The following is a 24,928-nucleotide window of genomic DNA, read 5'->3' on the forward strand; positions in this document are numbered from 1 at the left end:
ATTATTATTATTATTATTATTATCCCTTTAATCTACCAGCTCTGAATTTTGTACTGTGATTTTATAAGTATTTATAGGGCATTATATCTTAATTTCTGTTTTGATTCTATATCGGTATTACACTGAGGTGTAGGTGCACGACAAATAAATTCACTTTTGTTGCTGCTGTTCTACTGCTATCACTACTACTGAATTTATCCTATAAATTTATATGGGATTAACAGTCATATTGCCCAATTATAAAGAGCTAATTAGGCACATTATATTGTATTGCTACTTATTGGTATGATTATCAACATGGAGAATTGCAATCATAAGGCTGTTGATTAAAGCTGATCTGGATTACTTTGATTTTCCTTTCTCTCTATTTTATTCATTTTTTTATCATAAATTATCTGCTTTGCAGTTTCTCAGCGATTATGTTTGACATGCGGAAACAAATGTAATCAGAGCTAATATTCATAAATTTTATCACTATCTTGAAATATACAAACAGTAGGGTGATAAAATAAATTGGTAAACTTCATGTTAATATCGTAGACTCTTTCATAAATATAATCTGATAATCTGGATCAGGACAAAAATATTTTATATACTGGATTTTTTTCTAATTTGATTCAGATTAAATACTTTATTTGATTTCTTTACTATACACCTTTAACATTTTTCTACTTCTATGACACTGCATTTTCTAGCCATTTTGTTTTTGCGTGTGTGGAAGATAAATGAATTATAGATAGATGGATGGATGGAGAGAGAGAGAGAGAGAGAGACAGACAGACAGACAGACAGACAGACAGACAGACAGACAGACAGACAGATGATAGAATTTTTATAAAATTTTGTTCTGGCACGCAAGCAGCTGTTATGCATAATAGGTACAAAATTCAGTACAAATCAGTAACAAATAAAAGCTTGAAATATACGAATAAAAGCATCAACATTAGGAAACCACATAATACAACAATGGTAGCTTAGTATGGCCATTATTGGCCACTGTCAAGAGTCTTTTAGTGGCATTTATCCAACAGAAAAATTTGACTTATTGTTAATAACTGATGATCTTTAGCAGCAGCAGGTATATCAAATGGAAAGATTGAATTTTGTTATTTATTTTGCTTTTACAGTTGATATTCTTTTAATTTCTTCACAGTGTACAATTACATTAGACAATTTCTAAGGTAAAATCAATTGAACCTGGATTTCTCAGGAAGATTTTTTTTTGTTTTGGAGTTTGGTTTTGTTTTTTAAAAAAACCTGAAATATATACTGGTCTCAAAATTTTAGTTCTGAAAGCTTATAATACAATAATGAATTTGTGTGATAAGCAAAGTGTGATGGTTTGTTTTGTATTCTTAATGCTGTGCCGCTGGTAATGGAAATAAACAGAATCACTTTTCTTATTACAGTTCTATAACTTTTCAAAGCTGATACTGAATTTAGTTTTACAAAATAGGGCTTTAAATTGATAAACCACTGGAAAAGTATGAAGAGATGTGGTAATATTAGGATTAAAATAATCATCTCAGAAACGTTACTGGTTCTATGCACTAAAAATCAACAAAGTATTTGTGACACTTAAAACGTTTTATGGCACTTCAAACACATTTTTCTCTCTTCTTTCTATCTCTTTCTGTCTCTCTCTCTCACACACACAAACACACACACATATAAACACACAATTTCTCTCTCTCTGTTTTCTGTCTGTCTCTGTCTGTCTGTTTATCTATCTATCATCTATCTTATCTATCTATCTATCTAAGTCATCTACTTATCAGTCTAACATCCTCATAATAAAGCTGATAGCATGTAAGATGTTAGAAGACTTTTATGAACAGGGCACTGTAAATATTTATCTATTCTATTTTTATGAAAGAATGCTAGATAAAATGTGATTTTTTAAAACATTTATTCCAGTCTATTTCTTCACAAATATGTAATATTTTTGTTTGCATCAATAGTTGCAGATTAATTTAGAAATATAGTATCATGTATCATGTATCATATATTCTAGTAAAAATGTCCTGCTTGTTTTAGGTATATGTAAAACTTAAAATATGAAATCAAAGAGATTTTTCAGAGATTTCTCTTTGGGGGGATACAATAGGTTTGAATATGAATTTGATTATAATATAGTAAATATAGCTCAGAATAATGTTGACTTTATGTATTTAATTGTATTGTATTTGGTACTTTAACATCTAAGTAGAAATATTAAATAATTTTAAATGATTGCAGCATCTTTTAAAATTAAATAAGGCAAACGGTCATGCCTCATAATACTGTATTCAATAGTTGTGTAATGGCAGAATAGATGACAATTTGAAAAAGTAACAAAGAAATAAAAAGAAGAAAATGTCAGAACAATTCATACACAAAGGAGCAATAAAATTAAAAGATGGTAATATTTCCTCATTTTTAAAAGAAATATGTATACTATAGTAATGTTAACTTTTAATAGTGAAGCTTCAATTGACTCCTTTTAATAGCAAATTCACTTTGAAATAGTGGAAGAATAAAGTCATGGGCATCAGTCTGACAAGTTCTACTGCAAAATTTCAAAAATAGGAGCAGATCAGTTTTTAAAAAAATACACAACTAGCCAGCTTCTCACACTAACGTTTCACTCTATTGTCGACTTTTTCAGCATGGCTGGATAACCATGTACAATGGAGCAGAGCAAGAACAGAATTTCATTTTCAGTTTTTCATTTCTTTTGGACATTTATCACAAAATGTGGTAAAAATTGAGGGAAAACTATTTTTATGCCCACATTAAAATGATGTTAGCCAAATCCACAGCTCAAGGTACACTTACGTACTTGATTTAAACTATCTATTTTCCACTAGTTTTAATCATGATGGAGATTTTAAAAGGAGTTACTCTTTATGGCAATAAATTGATTAACAAGCAAAGGAAATAGTTATTTAATATATTGGTCTACATTGCCTTATTGTCTATATTGTATTAATGGTCTATTGAGTCCTTTTGTATAATAAAAAATGAATTTCAGAGGTATATAAAACATTGTGTATTTTCATATAAAAGTTAGGATATGACTTAGCAAGACAAACACGCACACATGCACACACATACACAAATCATTAATCCATAACCAAATGCAAATATTGATCTCTTCCAGTATTTGAATTTAGGTAAATATACAAAATCTCTCATAAGGTATTCATAGATCTAAAGGCAGCCTTCAGTTTCTAGTGACTATGATTCCTTTAATTTTCTTTAGAGTTTTCACTTTCCCTTCATGGAAAATGTTAATTTCACCTCACTAATTTCTACAAGTTATTTGGGAAGGAGTGCAGAAAAGAGTCTTCTTTACAGGTAACACCAGTATTTTAAAGGATTCAGAATGCTGATAAAGCAAGGTGAACATATCATACTATTTTTTCTTTTATTAATTCCACTGAATACAAATTTATTTCTAGATAGTTTTTGATACTAATGTTTACAAATCTAAAACTGCCTTATTCTCCACCAGTTTAATGAAATGGCTCCTTTTTAATATCTCGGGTTCTGTACCTCTTTTATCTGTTTTATCAAGTGCATAGTAATGGATATCTTATTATTGCTTTTGTGTGGAAAATATTTCCCCAATGTGGGACTCCATCTCTCTATAACTGTGTTTCTCAACCATGGAACTTGAACTTGTGTGGACTTCAGCTCCCAGAATTCCCCAGCTCACCATCTGAGCAGAAATGACCAAAGCCAATTCTAATTGGTCTGGTGATTAAGGCACCAGACTAGAAGCCAGGAGATTGTGAGTTCTAGTCTGGCCTTATAAAAGACATCTGAATTATTTTGGATCAATCACCAGGAGACAGTGAGTTCTAGTCCTATCTTAGTCATGAAAGCCAGCTGGGCGACCTTAGGCCAGTCCCTCTCTCTCAGCCCAAATCACCTCATAGGGTTATTGTTGTGGGGAAAATAGGAAGAGGAAGGTGTGTTGGATATTTTCCACCTCGAGCTATTTGAAAAAATAATGAAGGAAGGTACAAAATAATGTGGAATATGGCTGGACTAATTTGAACTGTTTCAGGTCCATTTTAAATAGATTTCTCTTTCCAAATCCCAGATTAGATTTATTTAACTTTTTTTTTTTTAGGAAAAGCTAGATTGCATTTCTTACTGAAGCCTCAGGGAATTTTGCTACAAAGGTTCATCCTGAAAGAGACAGGTATGTCAGACATTCACCTGGCTCATACAAAAATATACCAATATGTTTAATGGGAAATTGGGCTCATGAAATAAATTCATGCCCTCAAAGGTTAAACACATATTCAGAAATGGTATTCATTTTTATCTTCTGTCTGTCAATCTAGTACTTTACTTTATTCTGACTGTATGTTCTCTTCTCATATAATATGATTGTTTTGGTAGGATCCTACCTATTTTTTCCAACTTCCTTGACATTTCCTATTTCTAATGCTTTTGCTGCTACCTCATTATAATCACTGTTTTTGTTACCCCTATGCAAGTTCACAGATTTTTTTTCCCTATATCTTTCCTTCTATTTTTGTTTCTTAAAAAAATAAGTAAATGCAAAGTTAATTAATGCAAAAATAAGGCCACCAAGAAGCAGGTGTGTCATTCTGTCCCAAATTTACAGAAATAGTGGAATAGAGGAGGGAGAGAAAAGGAAGGAAGGAAGGAAGGAAGGAAGGAAGGAAGGAAGGAAGGAAGGAAGGAAGGAAGGAAGGAAGGAAGGAAGGAAGGAAGGATCTAGAGAACCAAGGGGAAGGAAAAATAGAAGCAAAGGGAATAGAAGGGGCTGGAAAGATGAGATAGGATAGATCAATCTGCAAGAATAAGACAAGCTTGGCTAACTAGAAAAAAAGACTACTGGGATATGAAAATACATTAATGATGGAGAATTTGTAAATAAAATGTTTGGCAATAGCAGATGACTTAATAAAATAAAATAGGGTGTGTCTGTTATGGAATTGTTCCTCTCCTAGATATTGGCTAGAGAAGGCTTTCAGGGGTCCCATGATCCCATTTCCAATATCTAAGCCTGCTACAGAGATATGAGGGCCCAGATTTATCATGCACAGATGTATAGGAGAATGACAAAAGAAGAGAATAAACTATTTTTTTTATGAGTGTCAAATAGTTCTTTAAAAAAAACATGTAAGAAAATTCAGCAACCTGTTTGCTAGGAAGAAGTTGGAGAAGTGTCAGAACCACAACAACTTGTATTTCATCAATTGCATTGGCTGTTTATTTATTTATTTGATTTATTAAATGAACATGACACCCATTTCACTGATAACAAAACTGGTCTGAAATGGTATAGGGCTTCCTGCCTGAGCAAAGGGTTGGAGTAGAAGACCTCTAAGGTCCCTTCCAACTCTGTTAGTGCCAGGGGTGTCAAATTGATGGCCTGCATACCCTCCCTGGCTCCAAAACATCACGATACATCACAATATGTCAGGTGACACAATCAGTCTGACACGCATGTGTTAGTCTGTTATTCAGTAGATAGCTAGGATTCCAATTATAACTCAACATGCTGATTGATATCTCCAAAGCCCCCCATGGTTTGCCATCTAGTTTTATTCAAGACCACTGAGATACTTTCAATAGAATCAATCCATTGTAGGTCTATGTGTGGTTGTGTTTCTTGATTAGGGATACTGAGGAGGAGCATGTGATAACCAGAGAGAAGGTGAGAAAATTATGGGTTTTTTTCCCAGCTTTCTCTGCCTTTCTATGGAAGAATTTGTTACTATTAGCTGGCACCCTCCCTGTTGGCTTTTAGAAAAGCATCAAAATAGAGTTGTGTTGGAGATCATTGGTTTTTTTTTAATGTATTTATTTGTGTACCGCCTTTATTATTTTTACAAATAACTCAAGAGGGGAAATATACACAATATTTCTTCAGCCTTCTATTTTACTCACAGCAATAACCCTGTGGGCTAAGAGAGGGATCCAGGAATTGAACTCAGGGTCTCCCACATTGTAATCTTAGACCAAACTGATCAGAATAAGACCCCAAAGGTAGAACTCTGTTTAGTTTTTAAATGAAGGTTTTATAGCTTTATATAAACGACCACAATGTACAAATATTGTGACAGATTAATAAATGGTCTATGGATGCTTCTTCTGTAAATTAATTTTAGGCTAACTTTGGAAAACATTTTCTAAACATTTCAAAATAAATATTCATGGAGTGCCTTTTCTCTTTGTTTTGCTGCAATGAATACTGGAACAGAATTATTGCTTCACAATTGGATTTGGAGCAAAACTGTAATATCTTAGTTTTAAAATAATGTTTTTGTAGATATATCCGTTGAATTTATACATACTAAGTGTATGTGTCAATGTTGGAAGGATGCACAGTAGCTCTTCTAAAAACCACAATTGAACATATGGAACACAATTGCCTGGCAACTGTGTTTTTGGGAACTCCACCAGAATGAAAGTTCACAATGCTACATCGGAGCTTTGTGCATAACTTCTCAGTACTTGCTGAATCTGATTATTCAGATTCTGTTCATTTTTGTAAATACCAGAGAGAAAACTAAATATAACTGCAGGCATTCAATTAACCAAAGGTTTATTTTCACCTCAAATAGGAATTCTCTGAATGGAAGGAAGCAAATTTCTTTTAAAAAAAAATAATAATAACAACAACAGAGGGCATGGGGAGTCTAAATTTTACTTGCCCCCCCCCCCAAGAAAGACCAGAGAACAGATTGTGTGTATGTCCCTCTCCCATCATTGCATTTCTGCAGTCCCAAAATTCAGGCCTTCTTTGAGGCAAGCTCAGACTGAGCGTTCACAATAGTGAGTCGCTCAGAAATTTGAGCCTCATTTTCATTGATGGCAACTCATAATAAAGAGCATATAGCGGTGTATTTAGCAAATTTACTTTTTATGAAGTATGAATAAACCAGGAGGTCTACCTCATTCATAGCTAAAGTAAAAATGGATCTCTACACTCTGACAAAGTTCAGCCACTGAGCTGCAGCATTAACTTGTATTCTAACAAGATTAAAATATATTTGTCCTGGGGATTAGCATACTTAAGACCCCCGTTTGCCTTTTCAACAGTGGCAGTGCACTTTGATCTGTGTTGCGTAGCAAGGGCACGGCTTGGGCCCAGCTATCCGAGTGCCAAGTGTGAAATCAGCCTGATGTCATCCCCATTCTTCATCTTTTACATCTTTCACCAGTTTAATTATATTTCCGCCACAAAGCTCAGGAGCTTCATTGCATATTCAAGTTTGACTAGGAAGCGTTTAAAGAAGGTATGGATGAACTATTTTTGTGGGGGGAGGAATAGGATGCTTGGATCTTTGCTGAAAAGGGTCAGCCAGCTTCAGCCCTGGCCTTAGCAGGAAGATATATATGCCGTCATAAAAAGAAAACTCACAGGAGTATTTCTTTCTTTCTTTCTTTCTTTCTTTCTTTCTTTCTTTCTTTCTTTCTTTCTTTCTTTCTTTCTTTCTTCCTTCCTTCCTTTTTTTTTTCCAGTATTATTTCATACAGAGCTTTAGATAGTCTGATCTTGACTGAAGTCTCTTAGGTAGCTGGGGCACAAATTGTGACAATGGATTACAATCTGCTTCTTTGTGTACGTTCTGATGTTTTCAGATGTATTCCTGCCTGGTTTGGATTTTTGAAACTCTCCATCCAGTGGTTCTTTCATACTGCCTGCCTTTTTTTTTTAAGTTACTGTAAAGAGATGGAAACAGTCCTAACCTACCTTTATGTTGCAAAGGAAAACAGCTGAGAAAGAAAGAGAGATGAATATAAGATTATATGTGTGGTGAATTGGACATAAGCCAATCAATTGTTCTTTATTTCCTCTCTCTCTCTCTCTCTCTCTCTCTCTCTCTCTCTCTCTCTCTCTCTCTCATCTTATCTCTCATCTTATTATACCTTCCCCTTAATATGCACCTTTTCCCCATCACCAAAACTAATTTCATTGGCTGAAGGTCCCCTACAAAACACTGTGCTGAATTTAGTTTTGTATTGTGCTGTAGACACAAACCAATCAGTTGTCCTTCACTCATTTGTTTATCACATTCATATGGCCACTCACCTCACAAAACATGAGTCTAGACTATGGTGTGCAATCAAACTGTAAAAAAATATGATTCAACAAAAATTAATATTATTGTTAAAACTCCTCCTCCACCATGTATTCGTCTTGCTCCTTTCCTTCCCACCTTTGTTAATTTTAAGTCAATATTAACTTTTATTATTTTAATACTGATATTAACTTCATTTATTAAAAAAATCAATATTAATTTTATTTTGTTGATTTAATTCATTTAATTAAATTAAATCAACATTTAATTTAATATTAATAATTATATATTATTGATGCAACAATATTAATCACATTAATTAATTTAATATTAATTTCAACATTAACTTTATTTAAAAAAAATAAAGGTGATATTTATTATTATTTTAACATTTTATATTGTTGCTTTTATTTGGATGTAAGCGGCCGGGAGTTGCCTCTTGATGAGATGGGCAGCATATAAATAAATAAGTAAATAGATAAATAGATAAGATAGATAAGATAGATAGATAGATAGATAGATAGATAGATAGATAGATAGATAGATAGATAAACAGATAAACAGATAAATAGATAAATAAATAGATAAACAGATAAACAGAGATAGATAGATAGATAGATAGATAGATAGATAAACAGATAAATAGATAGATAAATAGATAAACAGAGATAGATAGATAGATAGATAGATAGATAGATAGATAGATAGATAGATAGATAGAGCAAGAGAGAGTGTGTTATGAACAATGGAGTCACTCATTCCACTAAGAATTTAAGGCATTGATTTTTATCGTCCTTCATTTTGGGATGTTCATAGTCAGTTATTCCCTTATTTGCATTGGAGGGGAATCCTTGGCACCCTCTACAGCCAATGGGAAGAGTGGCTTTGTGGAGGAAGAAGGAAGTGAGGAGAGAGGAGAGAGGAAATGAACCACCTGCAGCTCTAACAGAGGCTTTGACCTTCGCCCGGCTTCTGCCCATAGACTCTATTCATAGTAAGTTAGAGTGTCTGTGAGGCACAACTACATTCTGTCTCTCCAGCTCATCAAGTCAGGCACTGTTGGGCGTTACTTCCACATACAAGCCGGGCAGAATACAAATGCAGATCAGCTTCTTTAGCATTTGAGAGCAGGTCAGTGCTGGGAAATGCTCTTCTCAGACAGCGCCTTTTGTCTGTGATTTTCCAGTGTTTTTTTTTCCTTTCTAGATATGAGCAGAGACAGGTAATGTGACAATGGAAGAGATAAATGTAGGATCCCATTTGCTATTTAGGAGAGATGGGGAGTTGGAAGAAAGGAAGCTGGATGCAAGTCTGAGATACTTCAAATTAATGAGAATTTTATTTGGTGTCATTACTCCCCATTTAGAATGTGACGTTACAATGCCTTGCTTTTTAAATTGAATTGATATAATTATAAAATTATCTCCACATAATTAACTCAAGGATTACATTTGATACTATTTAGCATGTAATCAAAGCCTATTATGTTTTAGCTATAGGAACACCAATTACATTTTAAAGGGTTACTTAGATCCAGCTCCATTGAGGGGTGGGTAGTGGCATAGCTATTCATGGCGTTGTTCGGTTGTATTCATTTGTAGATGAAAAGGGGAAAGGATTAAATAATATAATATAGCTCTGTTTGTACACTTGGGAACTAACTCTCCTTTTGTGTTACCATTTATCTTTCAGATTCGTGGAATTGAAGGAAGTTTGCCGCTTACTTCATCTTCGTCCCAACAACACGTCAAAAGATAAAATCTCAACTGTAGTATAATTCTTCTCTAAAAATGGGGTTCCATAATTAGCATATCCTCAGTTTTGTGGGGAAGGAAGGAGAGGAGGGGTTTCTCAATTTCTCTGAAGAGAAAATTTTAAAAAATCCCTTTGATTAATTTTTGAAAAAAAAATCAGAAGTACTTACTCAAGATTCATTTTGCACTTCAATTCAGAAGGGCTAACCTGATGGAAACAGTGTTTATTTTTATTTTTGTTAGTAGTATTGCTGTCTCTTAAATTAGAAATGAGGCTTTCTGATTTGACTTGAATGATGTTCTTTTCTGATTGTGTAAACTCTCACCTTCTTATTTTAGTCGCCACTTAACCTCTCTGAAAATCTGTAACTTTAAAGAAAAGAGCTTAGCACTGGAGATGAGAAAATCATAATATCATTACTATTTCATTGAAGTAACCAATAAAAAACATATAGGTTTGTTTGTTTGCATCTCTGAAGAATTAATTTCATAGATGTATATGGGATGACAGTCCTAAGGCACAGAAAGACCATTTTTTAAAAAACACAGCCTACTGACCTGTGCCTCGGGAAAGCTTTCCTGCCTGAAAAGTCCTTTGGCAGGCCACAAGGAGAAAAAGATGGGCCAGCATCCTTCCCTCCTGAACCAATTCTGAATTCTATAAAATCCAAGAGTTCCCCCCAAAATTGAACATCTGGCAGGAAGGCAGTTGGGATTGTACAAGACAAGCTGAACAATGTGGTTAAGTGCCAGACTTGTTCCTGTTACTGACCACTCTGAAATTCTGCAGTAGATGTTGGAGAAAGCTCTTCAAACGGGTGGCTGGATCCCATTCAGGGAAAGGGTGATGGGGAGAGTTGTTTGGGGGGGAATGGTGGAAGAAAAGTCCCAAAGAAAGAAGACTTGATTTTCACATCAAGTATGGTTAATACTAATAGCAAATTCAAAACATTAAAGGAATTATGCAGCTGACCAGCTTTAGCTTGGCTTCTCTTTCTCCAAGCAAAACTTCACCGAGTAAAAATTAAAGACATTCCAAGAGGTGCTTCTATGTCCCTGACGTGTGCAAACATTATCAATGTGAAGCTAGATGTGCACTGAAAACCTGTGCAATGGGAGAGCATATTTCTAGAAAACACATAAAGCATAAATGCAAGGGCGAGAAGGAAGAAACGTGTGAGCAAGTCTACTTTTCTTTCATGATCATTTTAACTCTCTAAAACTGCAGTCTGCTTCTGCTGAAGCAAGGTATTAATTTTTCTGTTAAAGAATGTCAGCATGTCCCAGCTTTCTGTGCTGGAAAAACAAAAAAGGAAACTTTCATTGTATCCCACTCGTGAGCCAGATATTTTGCCATTGCCCCCAACGTTTGACTGAGCAAGTTTCCTCCCCACCCCACAGAGATTAAATGTAAGGGACAGAGAGGAAGAGTGAAGAAATTTCAGCTTGCTTCTATTCTGCAAGCAGGATTCCTCAGCAGAATTGGACCCCTTCCACGGTGCTTTCTTTTCTATCCTGGGTCCTGCAAGAGGTTTCAAAGTGTCATCTATTTCCACCAGCTTCTTCCAGAACTTGGACTAACCCGTCAGTGATTTTCCATGGCCCGATTCTGATTCTGATGGCCTGCAGTTACTCTAAAAGTAGCCCCATTGCATCTCCAAAACCTTTCCTTTCTCAAAGGGTGGGCCTCTTCAGTTGTTTTATTCCCATTGAAGGAAAGAAATATGCCATTACTGGATGTTATAATCAAGAGTTTGCAACTGACTTTTGTATAGGGATAGTTAATGGGGATTTCTTCCTATACCTCTGAAGTTTCTCCTGAGCATCTTCTATTGGGAGAGGCTAGTCTGGAAATCAAAGGATTTCAGGGGTGCTTCTGATGGATAGGGCAGGAGTCGACTAGACAAGTCAGATACTAAATCAGCAGAATGTGGAATAGCTTTTTGGCGCAAGCCTTGAATTTGCACAATTACTTCTTCTCTAACAGGCGAATCACTGACCACTTTCCAAGATGACCAACAGAGCCAAGTAGGGCAAGGATATTTGCATATATAGTGCCTGACTGCCAGTTGGAAGCCTATTTGAATGGAACATTACAGATTGCCCGATTGTTGCTACCAACAGATTTCATCATCAAATGATAACTGGAACAAGAGATTGCTTATGAACCAACTATTTGCTTAAGGTTAGGTCCCTGTTAAACTTAATTGCATTTGATTGCCCTTTTATTTTCCAGCAGATACCAATGGTGCTGCAGATCACAGCATAAGATAATGATTTCTTACAAGGTGTTGAGTTTTTGAAAAGATGTATTTATTTTCATAAACAATGAAGAGATGCATTTATTTTCATAAACAATACCACTATTTTTAAGCACTGGTTTTAAAAATCCCATTAAAGCTTGGGAGTTGATTAAGAGACAATTCTAAACAAGTAAATAAGACTGAGCTCAGTGACATGGAATGCCAACCAAATGGGCAGCCTAATTTAGTTGGAATTAATTCTATTACATCAATGAAACCAACCATCCAGCAAGCCTGTTTAGTATAAATAAACCTCATTCATTCTCCTGGATTCTACAATTAAAGATTTTCTTCCAGTACTATTTGCAAAAATTTAAAATTACTCCTTCTAAAGGATGCAATCCTATGTACATTTACTTGAGAGTAAGCCTTATGAAATTTAATGTTAATATCTGTAACATTGTATTCGAAGGACTGCAAGATGACTTGGTTATAAATGCATTGCAGAAGACATTCTCCAAACACTCCCCAAAATAAACTGACTCAGATATGAGAAGGGGCAGAATTAAAGGCCCACCAAGTTATATAGAAGTAAATCTGATTTAAATGCAAGCATTTTTATTTCATATCAGTTGGGGGAAAAACACACAAACATATGTTAACAATTAGCAAAAAATAAGATTCTATATACAGTTTAGTTTTCTAAATACACACTGCTTATTTATAGGCTCATACAATTTGTTCTGTGAGCAGTTATAGTTGTTACATCACTTGGCTAAGGTGTAAATACCTAGAGAAGGAAAAGAAGAATGTTAATGAGAAAATAAAATGAGCCTTCTGTAGTATTGTCTTCATTTGGCTTTGATTTTCGGCCCTGTCAAGGATCCCTGTAGATCCAAGCCAACAGCTGCTTCTGCCTCTGAACCACAAATCTGATATTTGTGGATAACATATTTTCTTCTGAAAGATGATGATACAGAGGGATTCTCCAGCACCCATTTCCGATAAAAGCCTTGGACAATTCTGATAGACCTTTGGACACTGATGAGATATCTCCATGGTCACAGCAAAGCTTATTTTTCTACTAGCATAACTCCATCTCACCTGCAAGATCTTAAGCTTAAATCTGTCCATAGTTATTTGCATTCCCAGTTTGAGAGTTTGATGCATTGTGTGCTATCCAGCACATCTGACTTTCTGTTGGAACCCAGCCTCCGATGGGGCAAATATGACTTCTATAAAGTAGCAGGTAATAAATTCTGCCAGATTTCACATTCTCTTGCAGCAAAGTATTGACTTTGTTCAATTCCTTCCAAAGTTAATTTTACAAAGGTTTCTGCTTTCTGCCAAGACCAGATCCCATTGCAAAGGTTTGACTGCAGATATTGAGATAATGCACTTATTTCAGAAAGTTGCAGCAAGGTTTATTTCTTATTAGCAGTCATTTGCAATTATAGATATAAATACATTCTTGAATGACAATACTGATGTATAGTATAGAGATTGAAGTTCAAAGTACGGTATTTTTAATTGGAAGTGAAGTAACTTCGATGGGATTTCTTTTTAAGATAAACCTATGTATGATGAGTATATACTATAATTGTCTTTAAAAATTAAGAATTAAGTCTGGCAATATAATTTAGATTCAGGCAGCGTAGAGTGTTTTTAAAAAAGTTCTTAGCAAATTTACCTGAAATGTGTTGTTGTTATTTTCAATTGTAGAACAAATGAGAGTTACATTAAATTCATCTTTCATAGCAGGATTAATACTGCCAGGGTTTTAATGTATTAATAGAGGGTTAATATTAATCCAAATGTAATTTTAGGTTTTCCATGTATAGTTTCTTTGATAATTTCTCAAGGATGTATGTATAGCTTTTTCTTCAAAAAGAAACTATTATACTGTATGTGAAAATTTTATTGTACATATCATATGCTATTAATTATATATTCATTCTAAAGCTTCCAAAATTAAAAGGTCTGGTAACCTTTTCCTTGTGTACAAATTGTTAATTATATTTCTCAATTAATAATTCAGTGAACCATCTATCTGCAAAATATTCACAAGTTTTTACACTTAAGCACAATCCTCCTGGGAGCCAAGAACATGAAGACCACAAGTCTAAAGTTTTAATGCACGCATTGTAGGTTTCATAATAAATTTGGGGTTTTTTTATTTAATGCACTCTTCCAAGATTTAAGCACACAAAATGCAGTGAAAATGTCCACAACTTCGAGACCACAGTCGTAAACAGAAACATTCATCTTTCATAAATTATAAATATTTGATGTTGCGAATTGTAAAATGCACATTTCATAAAACTGAAAAAAAAAACCTTTGCTTTGCTCCATGGCAGTACCATTGTATACCATCTCCTAAGCATTTAATGGTTATTCACAGAATTTAAAATTACAGCATTTAAGTTTCTCTCCTCCCCCCCCAAAGTTGACAGGACTACAGTACGTACACATGTATCTTTTATAACTGTGTGTTTTTAAGGCAAAGTGAGTAGTTTACCACCAAGCAGGGTGTAGTCCTGATAGTTGAACAGGTGGAGGAAATTTGCGGGGCCTGGGGCAAAGATTTTGGATGCTCACCTTTGAAGCAGAAAAGCAAGGGGAAGAGAGGAAAATCTTGACTCAGCTCACACAGAAAGGAGGATATATAACCAGGAAAGGGAGAGAGTCCCTGACAATTAAAACGTCCAACTTGCAAACCCTTTAATTCTGCATGGATCTATGCTCAATTCATTATTATTTTTGAACGAAAGGCAGCACTGACAAACACACACCGGCCTCCTGTTTCTTTTAAAGAAAGCAGACCGAATTTCCTTCAGAAAGAATTTAATGTAGTGAACGCCTCTCGCCATACGGGCCTCCCCCACCTCATTTTTTCCCCCTTCTCCCATTTCCCTTTCTTAAACTAAGAGCCACTACGGTGAGCATCCCAGATTCCCTGACACCCATGGCTGCACATAATTGCCGAGAGGGAATCTAAACCAGCCCCTCCACGAAAGAAAAACCGCTTAACCCACCAGGCCGCCCTGCTCCTGGCCTCCGAAGCAGAGGACACCCCCGTAGGGCTGAGCTACACCATGGAAGGGAGGGAGACCACCGAAGCGCACGGGCACGGCTTCTGTTCGGCGGAAAGGCTGTTTTCTAAACTTTTCCGTTCCCACAGCTGGCCTACAGAAGAAACAACGGTCGCCTTAAGCCTCCTGGAAGTTTCCCACTATTTAACAACTTTTTCTAAGTCACTTTTTCCTCCCACCACTTTAACAGAGAAATATTGAGAAAAAAAATTCCTGGGGTCGGTTAGGTGTCTCAGGATTTCTTTTAACTTGAATCCCTCAAAGGGCAGTATGTGTTAGGCAGTATGCTTACCAGTATATTTTTATGATTGGAGTTATTCTCTCACACCCACTCCCCCACAGGCAGCATAAAAGGAGGGAAAGGGTGGTGGGGAGGAGAAAAAGAAACATTTAAACTCGCAGAACAAATAGGAGAGCTATTTATTCGGTTCACAGTCTCGTGAAATGCAGCAATAAAAATCTTTGGACTTCAGCAAAAAGTTGTCTTTTTATATATATAGATAGATAGATAGATTGAGCTTCAAAAAAGAGTGTCCAGTCCGTTTAAAACCGTCTATAAAAAGGAACTGAAGCTTTTAAAAAAATCGACCGTCGGCGTCTAAAATTTTTGTAGAAACAAAAAAGCAAAATAAAAAAAATAAAAAAAATATTTTATAATCAGATATTTGGATTTTTTTTACATCTTACCTGCAATTTTTTTTAATATATATATATATATAGGTGTGTGTGTGCATATATTTATAAATTACATATATATATATGTATGTATTTACACAGAGAGAATATTGCAGAATTCTATCTAATACAATATTTTCCATTATTTATGCTGGTATAATCTTTGTACACTGGCCCTTAGGTCTATCTCATTTTTTTCATCATCTTCATTAAATTATTGCATTGTCTAAAGCCCATCCGGCTGCGCCGCCGCCGGGCCCCCCTCCAGCCCTCCCCCTCCCCTTCCGCCGTCTACTCGCTGTCGGACTTGCCGTCTTTCGAGGCGGTGGAGTGGTTGTAGAGCCCTTGCGCCATGAGGTGCACGGCCAGGGAGTTCTTGCTGCCGGTGGCTTTCTTGATTTTGGCCCGCTTGTTCTGAAACCAGATTTTGATCTGGGACTCGTTGAGGCTGAGCTCCTGAGCCAGGCTCTGGCGCCGCTGCTCCGTCAGGTACCTGTTCGTCTGAAACTCCGCCTTGAGTCTCTGCAGTTGCTCCGCGGTGAAGGCCGTCCGAGGCCGCTTGTCCTCCTTGCTCGCGTTCTTCTTCTTTGGTTTCCGCGATCGGGGGCCTGCGAGCCGCGGGGAGAGGAGGAGGAGGAGGAGGAGGAGAGAAAGAGAGAGAAAGAGAGAGAGGAGGGGTGAGCGGGAAGGCGCCGCCAGTTCCTCTTGTCGGCCTTGCCAGCTCCGGGGACGCGAGCTTGGACGCCAGAGGAAATGGGGAGAAGGGAAGCCAAGACCCCCGCCCCTCCCGAGGACGGCCTTCGGGAGGCCACCGGCCAAAGGGACTCCCAGGAAGCCGAGGGTCCCGTTGGCGGGGGAGGAGCGAGGCTGGAACCCACCCGGCCCGTGCTCCGCAGCCAGCCACTGCGTTTTAGCTCCCTTCCGCCGACGATCCCTCTCCAGCCTGCTTTCCTTCTTTGTTACCTCTCGGCAGAATTAGGACCTGGGGATTCCCTGCAAGAGCCCTGCCCGAGGAAGCCCAACTCCTGCAGGCGCTGCCCCTCCATTCCCGGGCCGCGGCGGCGGCGGCGGCTGGCGAGAACCCGGCCGCAGTGGCGCTCTCCTTCCCTCCGTTCTGCCCAGGCCAGCCAGAGACAGGCAGCCCCCTTTACCGGGAATTAGGTGGCCGGCTGACCTGTCAGAAGATCGCTCGGAGCGGGACTTTGGGGGGGGGGGAGATGGGAAATGTTTCCCGGGAGAAAGCGGAGACCGGGCCGCTTCGCTAGGCCTTTGGAAATGTGTGGGAGGAGAATCCCCGGTTATTTTTCCTCCCTGCCTCCCCCCTGCTCTGGAACCCATCAGCAAAGGTTTCAAGGCCTGCGGCCTCTGTTCAAACGAACCAGCCAACAAACGTTCCTCGCTTCCCAGGGTCAGGAGAAAGACTTCGCGGTCTCCCAGACTCGCAAAGACGGAGCGGGCCCTTCCAACTCCGGGGGTGAGATTTCCTGGCTTTCCCGCAGGCCTACCCTTCGCACAGCGCTCAGCTGGGAGAGCAGAAAAGAGCCAAGGATTTGTGGCTTCGGGTGTTTTAAGGCCCGCCGGCCTTCTCGCGCTTTCCTTTTTGCATTTTCCAAGAGGAAGAAGGACGGGACAGGCCAAGCGGCAACCGGCTCGGCGTCTTGGGAAGCCTGGCTGGGTCGGGATCGGGGCCCGAGGAAATGAGACCTTAACAAAGCGGGAAGGTGGAGAACAATGGAGTTCAGGCTCGGGTGCCAAATATCCCCCCCCCCCGCATGGAAGCTCTCGCCACAAAATCTTCGCTTCCCGTTTTTGTTTGGAAGTCAATAATAAAATGCAATCGGGAAAGGAATAAAAATTCCGTTTGTTGCATTCAGAAGAAGGCAAACAAACAAACAGCCAGCGGAGCCCTGGCTGACCGCGGAGGTGGGGGACGCATCCCATTCGCGGCGTCTCCTCCCCCTAAGCGGGTCGAGGGCGCCCTCGCAAAACTCTCGCGGCCTGCGCCCTTCCTGGCGCCTGGAATGGCTTTCAGAGCCCTTGCGAAGACCCCCGAAGGAAAAGGGCGCAAAGGCTCGGAGGGGGCGAGCCTCCGGGCCCGCTAGCCGGCCGCAGCCCAGCGCTAGACTCCAAGGAGCGCTCCCCAGCTGGAGCGGAGCTGGAAAAGAAGGCGACGGAGGAGGAAGCGCTTTGCTACGGTCCTGCCATTTTCTGCCCGGTTTTCTTTTTCCACAGGCCGCCTTCCACGCAGCTCCACCGGCGGAAAGACCCCCGTGTTGAGGGAGGCCTGTGGCAAAAGCTTTTCAAGGCTGCTTTGAGGTTGGCGAGCGGAGCTTTGGGCGGAGGCCTCCCTCCGTTGGGGAAGGGGGTCTCCCACCGCCGCCAGTCCCTCCCAAGCAGCCCCCCCCCAAGGAATACCACCTTCTCCGCCATCCTCCTTTCTTCTCCTGCGCCTCGGCTTTCGGCCCCGGCCTCTCTCGTCCGTGCGAGCGGGTGACCGAGTAGACCCAATGCCGCTGCTTACCTGAGGAAGGCCTGTCTGAGTAGCGGGTGCAGTAGACCCAGGCCGGCCACAGCATGGGCTGACCACCGGGAAATGAACTGGCCTGCGAGCTGTCCGAATCCGAGCTGAGCGACAGGTCCCCGCCGCCACCGGACTTCAAGGCTCCGACGAGGTCCCCGCAGTCGCTTCCCTTTTTGGCGGGGACCCCAGTCTTGGGACCGCCGCTGCCGCCGTCGCTTCCTTCGGGCAGGGAACCCGCGGCCGGAGCTGCCGAGGGACTCCTGGCGCCCAGTAGATGCGGTGGCTGCTGCTGCTGCTGCTGCTGCGGAGGCGGCGGTTGTTGCTGTCGCCGCCGCCGCGGCTCCGGGCTGTTGTCGCCGCTGCCGCCGCCGCTGCCGTCGTCCTTCTTGCGGCCGAACTCCGGGCGGAGGATGTTGTCGATGAAGAAGTTGGTGATGCGGTGCGGCGGGTGCGGGTGATTGCCCGGAGCCTGGAGCACGCGGGGCACAAGCAGGGCCCTCCTCCGGCTGGCCTCGCCGTCGCTGCCGCTGCTGGCCTCCTCCGGCGGCTGCGGCTCGGCACCTCCGTCGCCCAGGCGCTGCTCGTTCTCCTCCATGCCGGCCCGCGCTTGCCCGAAAGCTGCCCTCGCCTTTGGGCGACGCACCCCGCCCACGCCGACCGCCAGGCGCGCGGCGCTTCTCTCCGAGCCGGGCGGCGGGATCCAGAGGGAGAGCCGGGTCTGCGGAAGGCGGCTATCCTACGCCTGCCTCGGGCTGCGGGGTAGTTCAGACCCCGACTTGGCCGCGATCTCCTTCTTTTCTTCCTGCCTCCCGGCGCTATTAAAGGGTTCCTCCCTTCAATTCTGCAGGCCCCTCCTGCGTCCTTGGCCCAGCAACGTAGTCATCGTTAGGACTAAACATCCGCGCCCCCCCCCCAATCCCCGCCCGCCCACCCCTTGCTCCGGCTCCTGTGGGTTGATAAGAGCCCGGCGATATCCTGGCAAAAATTACGCAGCAGCAGCAGCAGCAGAGAAATCCTTCAAAGGGGGAAAAGTCAAGGCCACCCCATCGGTCTGGCTGGAGCAAACGCCTGCCTCGCTGGCTGGCTGGCTCCGCGCACGGCGAGCGCAGCCCTGAGCCCCACCAGAGGCTTCTGCACAAATCCCGCGGCTCCCCAGCTCTCCCTCCCCCCTCAGCCAAATATTCTAAGTTGCATTGGAGGACTTGGGCTGGGAAATTTCTCCCTCTCGCTCTCTCTCATTCTCTCTCTCTCTCTTTTTTTTTTTTTTTTTTCCCCTCCTCCTTCTCTCTTTCTCTCACCCCGTCTCGTTTGCCGTGGCTCTCCGGATAAGGGGTGTGAATTTAGAAGCCACTTAAACTAAACCTGAAATACTTTCACTCTGGATTTTTGTTCTTATTTTTAATAGAGCTCCACGAGTGACGTGGCCAAGCCGGTATCTTAGACACGTGCCTTGAGCCAATGGCAGAAGAAGCTCTCCCACACGTGACACAGTCGCGTTTTGGTAAATGACAGGAACAGCCCCCTCCTCCTGGCTCACGATACCCCCTCCCTCATTTTAAAGCGATAGCCTCCAACTTGCCGAGTATTTTTTTTTTTTTAAAGAAGAAATGCCGAAATAATTTAATCCTCTGAAATAAGGGACGTTCGCCCCTTGTCCTGCTGATGCACTTCCCTTCAAATCTGTGTCTGAAAAAGAGTTCTGGTACATAATAAGGATAACAAATAGAAAAAAACCGAAATTGTTTACAACTGCAATTGGAGGCGAAAGAAAGACAGAAGGGGGGGGGGGCGAATTCCCACAATTCTTTGCAAAAATAATATGAAATGAGCGAGCCCCATACAAAGAGACTTTTTGTGCTACTGATTTATAGGGACCGAGGAAAGGGAAAATAAAATAAAGAATCGAAAACAGTAATTTTAGAAGGAGAAGAAAATTATCTTTCTCTTGTCTTGCTTGATTTGGGACACTTAAAACAACCGTTGCTTTTGCAATCGCTAAGCCCAGCGTGTAATATCAGAAATTCCCGCTGTTTGTTTTTTAAAAATGTTGTTTATTATTTGCTTTTAAAACTACCCAGCCTTCTCCGGGTCTGTTATTATTAGGAACTGCAATGCCATAAACATAAGGCGATAGGATAATTGAATCATTCAACTGAAAAACGGATAGGAGCCTTTGATCTTTTATTCCAGCATCCAAAACGATATTAAACAGAGAGATTCCCGTTGACAGACAGCGGATCGTGAGAGCCCCCCCCCCGTCCCCTTCCCCCAAGCACTTTTCGCCGAAATGATACAGCGATTGTGGGTTTAAAAAAAAAAAACAGCACTGAATCTAATAGAAAATGGCATTAGAATTTTAAAATCATTCAAAACCCAAGAAATAAAAGGGATCTGAACGGTATGCTGGCCATCGTTTCGCGAAGGGATACCCAGCGTCGCACGCTGTTTGCTTGATCCTTTCTCTTCCTCCTGCTAAAGGTAGTTCTTTTCTTTCTTTCTTTTTCCTAAATCCTGAAACACCCGCCTACAGACAAAATCAAAATAAGCATCTCCTCCAGGCCTCCCTGGGCTCCTGGAATGGCTACTCTTGAAATTTGTGAAAGTCACACAAAGGTCAAGGAAGGAAGGAAGGAAGGAAGGAAGGAAGAAGGAAGGAAGGAAGGAAGGAGGGAGGGAGGGAGGGAGGGAGGGAGGAAAGGAAAGGAAGGAAGGAAGGAAGAAGGAAGGAGGAGAAGGAAGGAAGGAAGGAAGAGGGAGGGAGGAAGGAAGGAAAGAAAGAAGGAAGGGAGGGAGGAAGGAAGGAAGGAAGAAAGAAAGAAAGGAAAGGAAGAAGGAAGGAAGGATGGAAGGAAGGAAGGAAGGAGGGAAGGAAGGAGGGAGGGAAGGAAGGAAGGAAGGAAGGAAGGAAGGAAGGAAGGAAGGAAGGAAGGAAGGAAGGAAGGAAGGAAAAGTTCACTTTCCATCCAACTGTTCCTGGGGATGTTGGAAGAGAGACAATGCCACATGATTACAAAGACCAAAGACTACACCGAAGCCAAACATCACAGATCTGCAGATCGAAGGCAGCTGTTCCTCCCCTTCCAGAGCCCAGTTCTCAATTGAGGGGTGGGCCTCTCAGTGCTGGCGGCTCCCTTACCCCAGAAACCCCTTCCAACTGCCCGTTTTCGGGTGGAGAGGCAGGATGGAAAGCCTGGGAAATACCGACTAAGTGGAGTGTATCCCTACCTTCCTCCTTACACAGGTGTCTTCATCGGCATGGGTAGCAAAATTCACCTTTTGGGGGGGGCAAGTGATGAAAATACGTCTGAAATTGTTTTCACAGGAGATGAAAGCAATCCCCTACACCCCCAAGAGGAACTGAATCTCTAAATCAAGTTGACTGTTAAAAGAATCAGCAAAACTATAGGGTATTTTTTTAAAAAAACTTAATAAATATATGCATATATATTTGTTCACTGTTTTCATCCAAAATGAAAGAACAGGAAGAACCACCATTTTCCCAGGTTGTTCACGATAGTAGTTATTATTGCCACAACATTTTGCAATTATGGAGTATTATTATTATTTTTTTAGCGTAAGGACCCAACTGAGGAATATAATACCTGGAGAAAACAGTATTTAAGCAACCTAGGGCTGCTTTCTATCCAAGTATAAAAATAGATTATTTGTCCCCTCTCTGTATTTGAAGCCTAGTTCATATGGACCTGAGTCAGCCTCAAAATGGATACTTTTGAGACTGCTGGAAATAACATCTGAGGGACATCTCAGCTGCCTCTTTTGAGGCTTAGGGTAACTCAGAACTCATTCTGTCTGCGATCTTTCAGTACCGTCTTTCTGCTGTCCAAAATATTGTCCTGCTTTCTCCAACTTCATTGAGTCATGACTCTTTTTCAAATCCTATATTGTTAAAAGCGCAGGAGAGCATCCAGGAACACTGTATTCCTGGTCTAAGGCCTCTGAGCTCTTGAGGTTAATATCTCAGGGTCCCATGTAAAGTGATTACGCTGTCTCTCAAAAAGTATTTTCTAATTACTTGGAAGACCTGGCTCTGCTATACCCTGTAATTAAACGTGTCCAGGGTGTTGCGTTTCAAATATTTTGCTGCAGGGAAGATCCTAAATTATTGACTTGAGCTTAAAATATCTTGAAGTAAACATAAGCTGTGCAAGCTGTGTATCAAGTAACATTTCTTGTCACATAACGCTGACCACACGTTAACATTTCTATTTGTTAAAATTACCTTGAAGCACTGAATGCTCATTTGCAGGTTAAGAATCCAGGCAGACTTGCTAGATAAACTCTGAAATAGTTTTTTTTTTTCAAATGCTATAAGCCAAACAATAATTGAGACAGACACAGGCATGACTCAAATCCTAGTTATATTCTGTTGTCACCCCAGTAATATTCTATATAATAATAACATATAATATTTTATATGTTATAATCTGGAAAAAAGAAATAGGGGTAGATGATATGGGGATCCTGACAAATAAAATCTGAATAATTCTAAAAGCATGCCATCTATTTGTATTTGTTTAAAAAAATTAGAGCAACAGTTTTATTTCCAAATAAAGTTTGGAATCTGAAAGTACATATGTATTTATTTTAACAAGATAAAAGATATTTCTACATCTAATATGTATGCATGTATGTATGCCAAAATAATAGTTTTGATGATTAGTGCTTATTTAATCCATTCTCTCTGGACAGCAGAGAAGAAACCCTGTATGTACAAAATGCAAATAATTATATTGATTTAAATACAATTAAATATTTACTCATCCACACTTCCTGATAATTTTCTTGCATAATTGTTTTAAATGCACTGTTTCTTTTTTAAAGGCAGTTGCTTAAGCCAGTTAGATACACTGCAATGATTTAACCCAAGTGTATGTTTTATGTAGTCCTTAAGAGTTGAACTAACATTGATGGCATGTTATCCATCAAATAAACTGCTCTGACCTGATTGGAAATTAAACCACGATAAAAAATATTTGAGGTGGAAGCCAGGTCTATATGTTGAGACACAATTGGGTCCAGAAGGTATCCTTTAAGACATTCTCTTACTAATGATTTTATAATCTGCACACAATTTCATCATCAGGACCTTGAGAAGATAACTTTCTCTTTTTCTTCAAAGGCTCATATAAATGGACTTCTGAAAGTTCAGTTCTTTGCATTTCCGTCAGTGCAGCACTCCATAAAAATATTCCTGTTTCATCCTTTGAATATATTACACACATGTTCTAATGGAAACGTAGATTGACTTCACTATCTTGGTGTTTAACTATCTGGCTGTTGGAAAGAAGGCAAGTAAAAACTAATGAAAGCAATCAGATAGATTGGACTGTTGATGGGTTTGCCTACCAGAAGATAAATTTCCCTGGTTCTTATAAGTCACAGTGAGAAGTCACTAACAAAAGAAAAATAATATTAGAAGAACTAACTAAATCTGCCTGCAGGCTGATTTGTTTTGATCCAGTACTGAGTTGAAGGATAGCTCCGAAAAGTTTCAGCCAACGGAGGTGGCCAAATCCGAAATTAATGCAAATTTGCCCTTAAAAGGAATGCCTTCGTGCGATAAAAACCCTAGAAGATTGTCTGCAAGGGTTGACATTTATTATGGTTTGCAGAGTTGCAGGGAAGAATCTGTATCACAAAATTCCTGGAATTCTCTATTCTTCCTACGCTCACCATCCAGCCCAGATTTTTTTTTAAAAAAAGGTCACATCTAAGACTCGATAGGTTGGGTTTTGGAAACAGAATACTCATCTAAACCATGGTCTAACCGACTCCCGAACACTTGTAGCATAACCGATTGCCATTCGGAGATCTCTAGAGCAACAAGTTACTTCAAATAAATAAATAACTCGCCTTCACTACGCTTGCTCGGCCGCTGCTGCAGAGCCCAACTCAATCAGCCTTACGAATTAACACTCTGAGCTAGTGGTGGAAAGGGGTGAAATTTGAATTTCATAAGACATAAAAATAATGTAGCAATTTATGTGCTTTAAACATCTCCTTTTATTTCCCTACCTCCATGGGTATAACTCAGCTATTCCTCCTTCCATCAAACTGTTTCTCTCTGTCTTTCTCTCTCTCTCTCTCTCTCTCTCACACACACACACACACACATACACACACACAGAGTGTGTTAAAAGACTGGTCTATTGGTTAAAAGCCAATTGAATAAATTGGCTGCTGCAATTTTTCAGAAAATGATGTTTTTTGTTGGTTTAGTTAGATTTTTGCATCTAAACAAAAAAAAATCATTTTCACCACCAGTGGGAAGGAGAGGACATTCAGAAGCTGATAGGACATCCTGAAAAATTGCAGCAGCCAATTTATTGAATTACAAAATAGAAAGCAGCAGCGCTACTGGTCCTCTTATTGCAACATTTTTGTCTTAATGCACCCAAACACACGCACATAAACACACACACTGCTGCACTCTGGGATCCCAACTGATGATTTATTTGTAGAATTATAAAGTTACCTCAGTCACAAACCCATTTAAACCCTTTTGTCTTTCATGAATCCTAACAAATCCTGCTTCTCTATCTGCTGTTCTAAGTGACATCCTTCTTTC

The 24,928-nt window shown here is 40.1% G+C and overlaps 1 protein-coding gene across 1 annotated transcript; it reads right to left on the reverse strand.

Moving 5' to 3' along the window:
- Positions 1-16,109: 16,109 nt before the first annotated feature.
- EN2 (engrailed homeobox 2) lies at positions 16,110-19,217 on the reverse strand. Its single transcript, XM_039348629.1, has 2 exons — positions 18,340-19,217; positions 16,110-16,426 (listed from the first exon to the last, which is right to left on the reverse strand). The coding sequence occupies exons 1-2, from the start codon at positions 18,932-18,934 to the stop codon at positions 16,110-16,112; spliced, it is 912 nt and encodes a 303-aa protein (XP_039204563.1). The 5' UTR covers positions 18,935-19,217.
- Positions 19,218-24,928: the final 5,711 nt, after the last annotated feature.

Source organism: Crotalus tigris, unplaced genomic scaffold (assembly GCF_016545835.1).
Source record: "Crotalus tigris isolate CLP2741 ecotype Arizona unplaced genomic scaffold, ASM1654583v1 scf7180000018165.1400786, whole genome shotgun sequence".
NCBI lineage: Eukaryota > Metazoa > Chordata > Lepidosauria > Squamata > Viperidae > Crotalus > Crotalus tigris.

Coding starts and splice junctions, on each gene's coding strand:
- EN2 (XM_039348629.1), bottom strand. CDS start 18,934: ATGGAGGAGAACGAGCAGCGCCTGGGCGACGGAGGTGCCGAGCCGCAG. Junction 16,427..18,339: donor CTCAGACAGGCCTTCCTCAG/GTAAGCAGCGGC, acceptor CGCGGCTCGCAG/GCCCCCGATCGCGGAAACCA.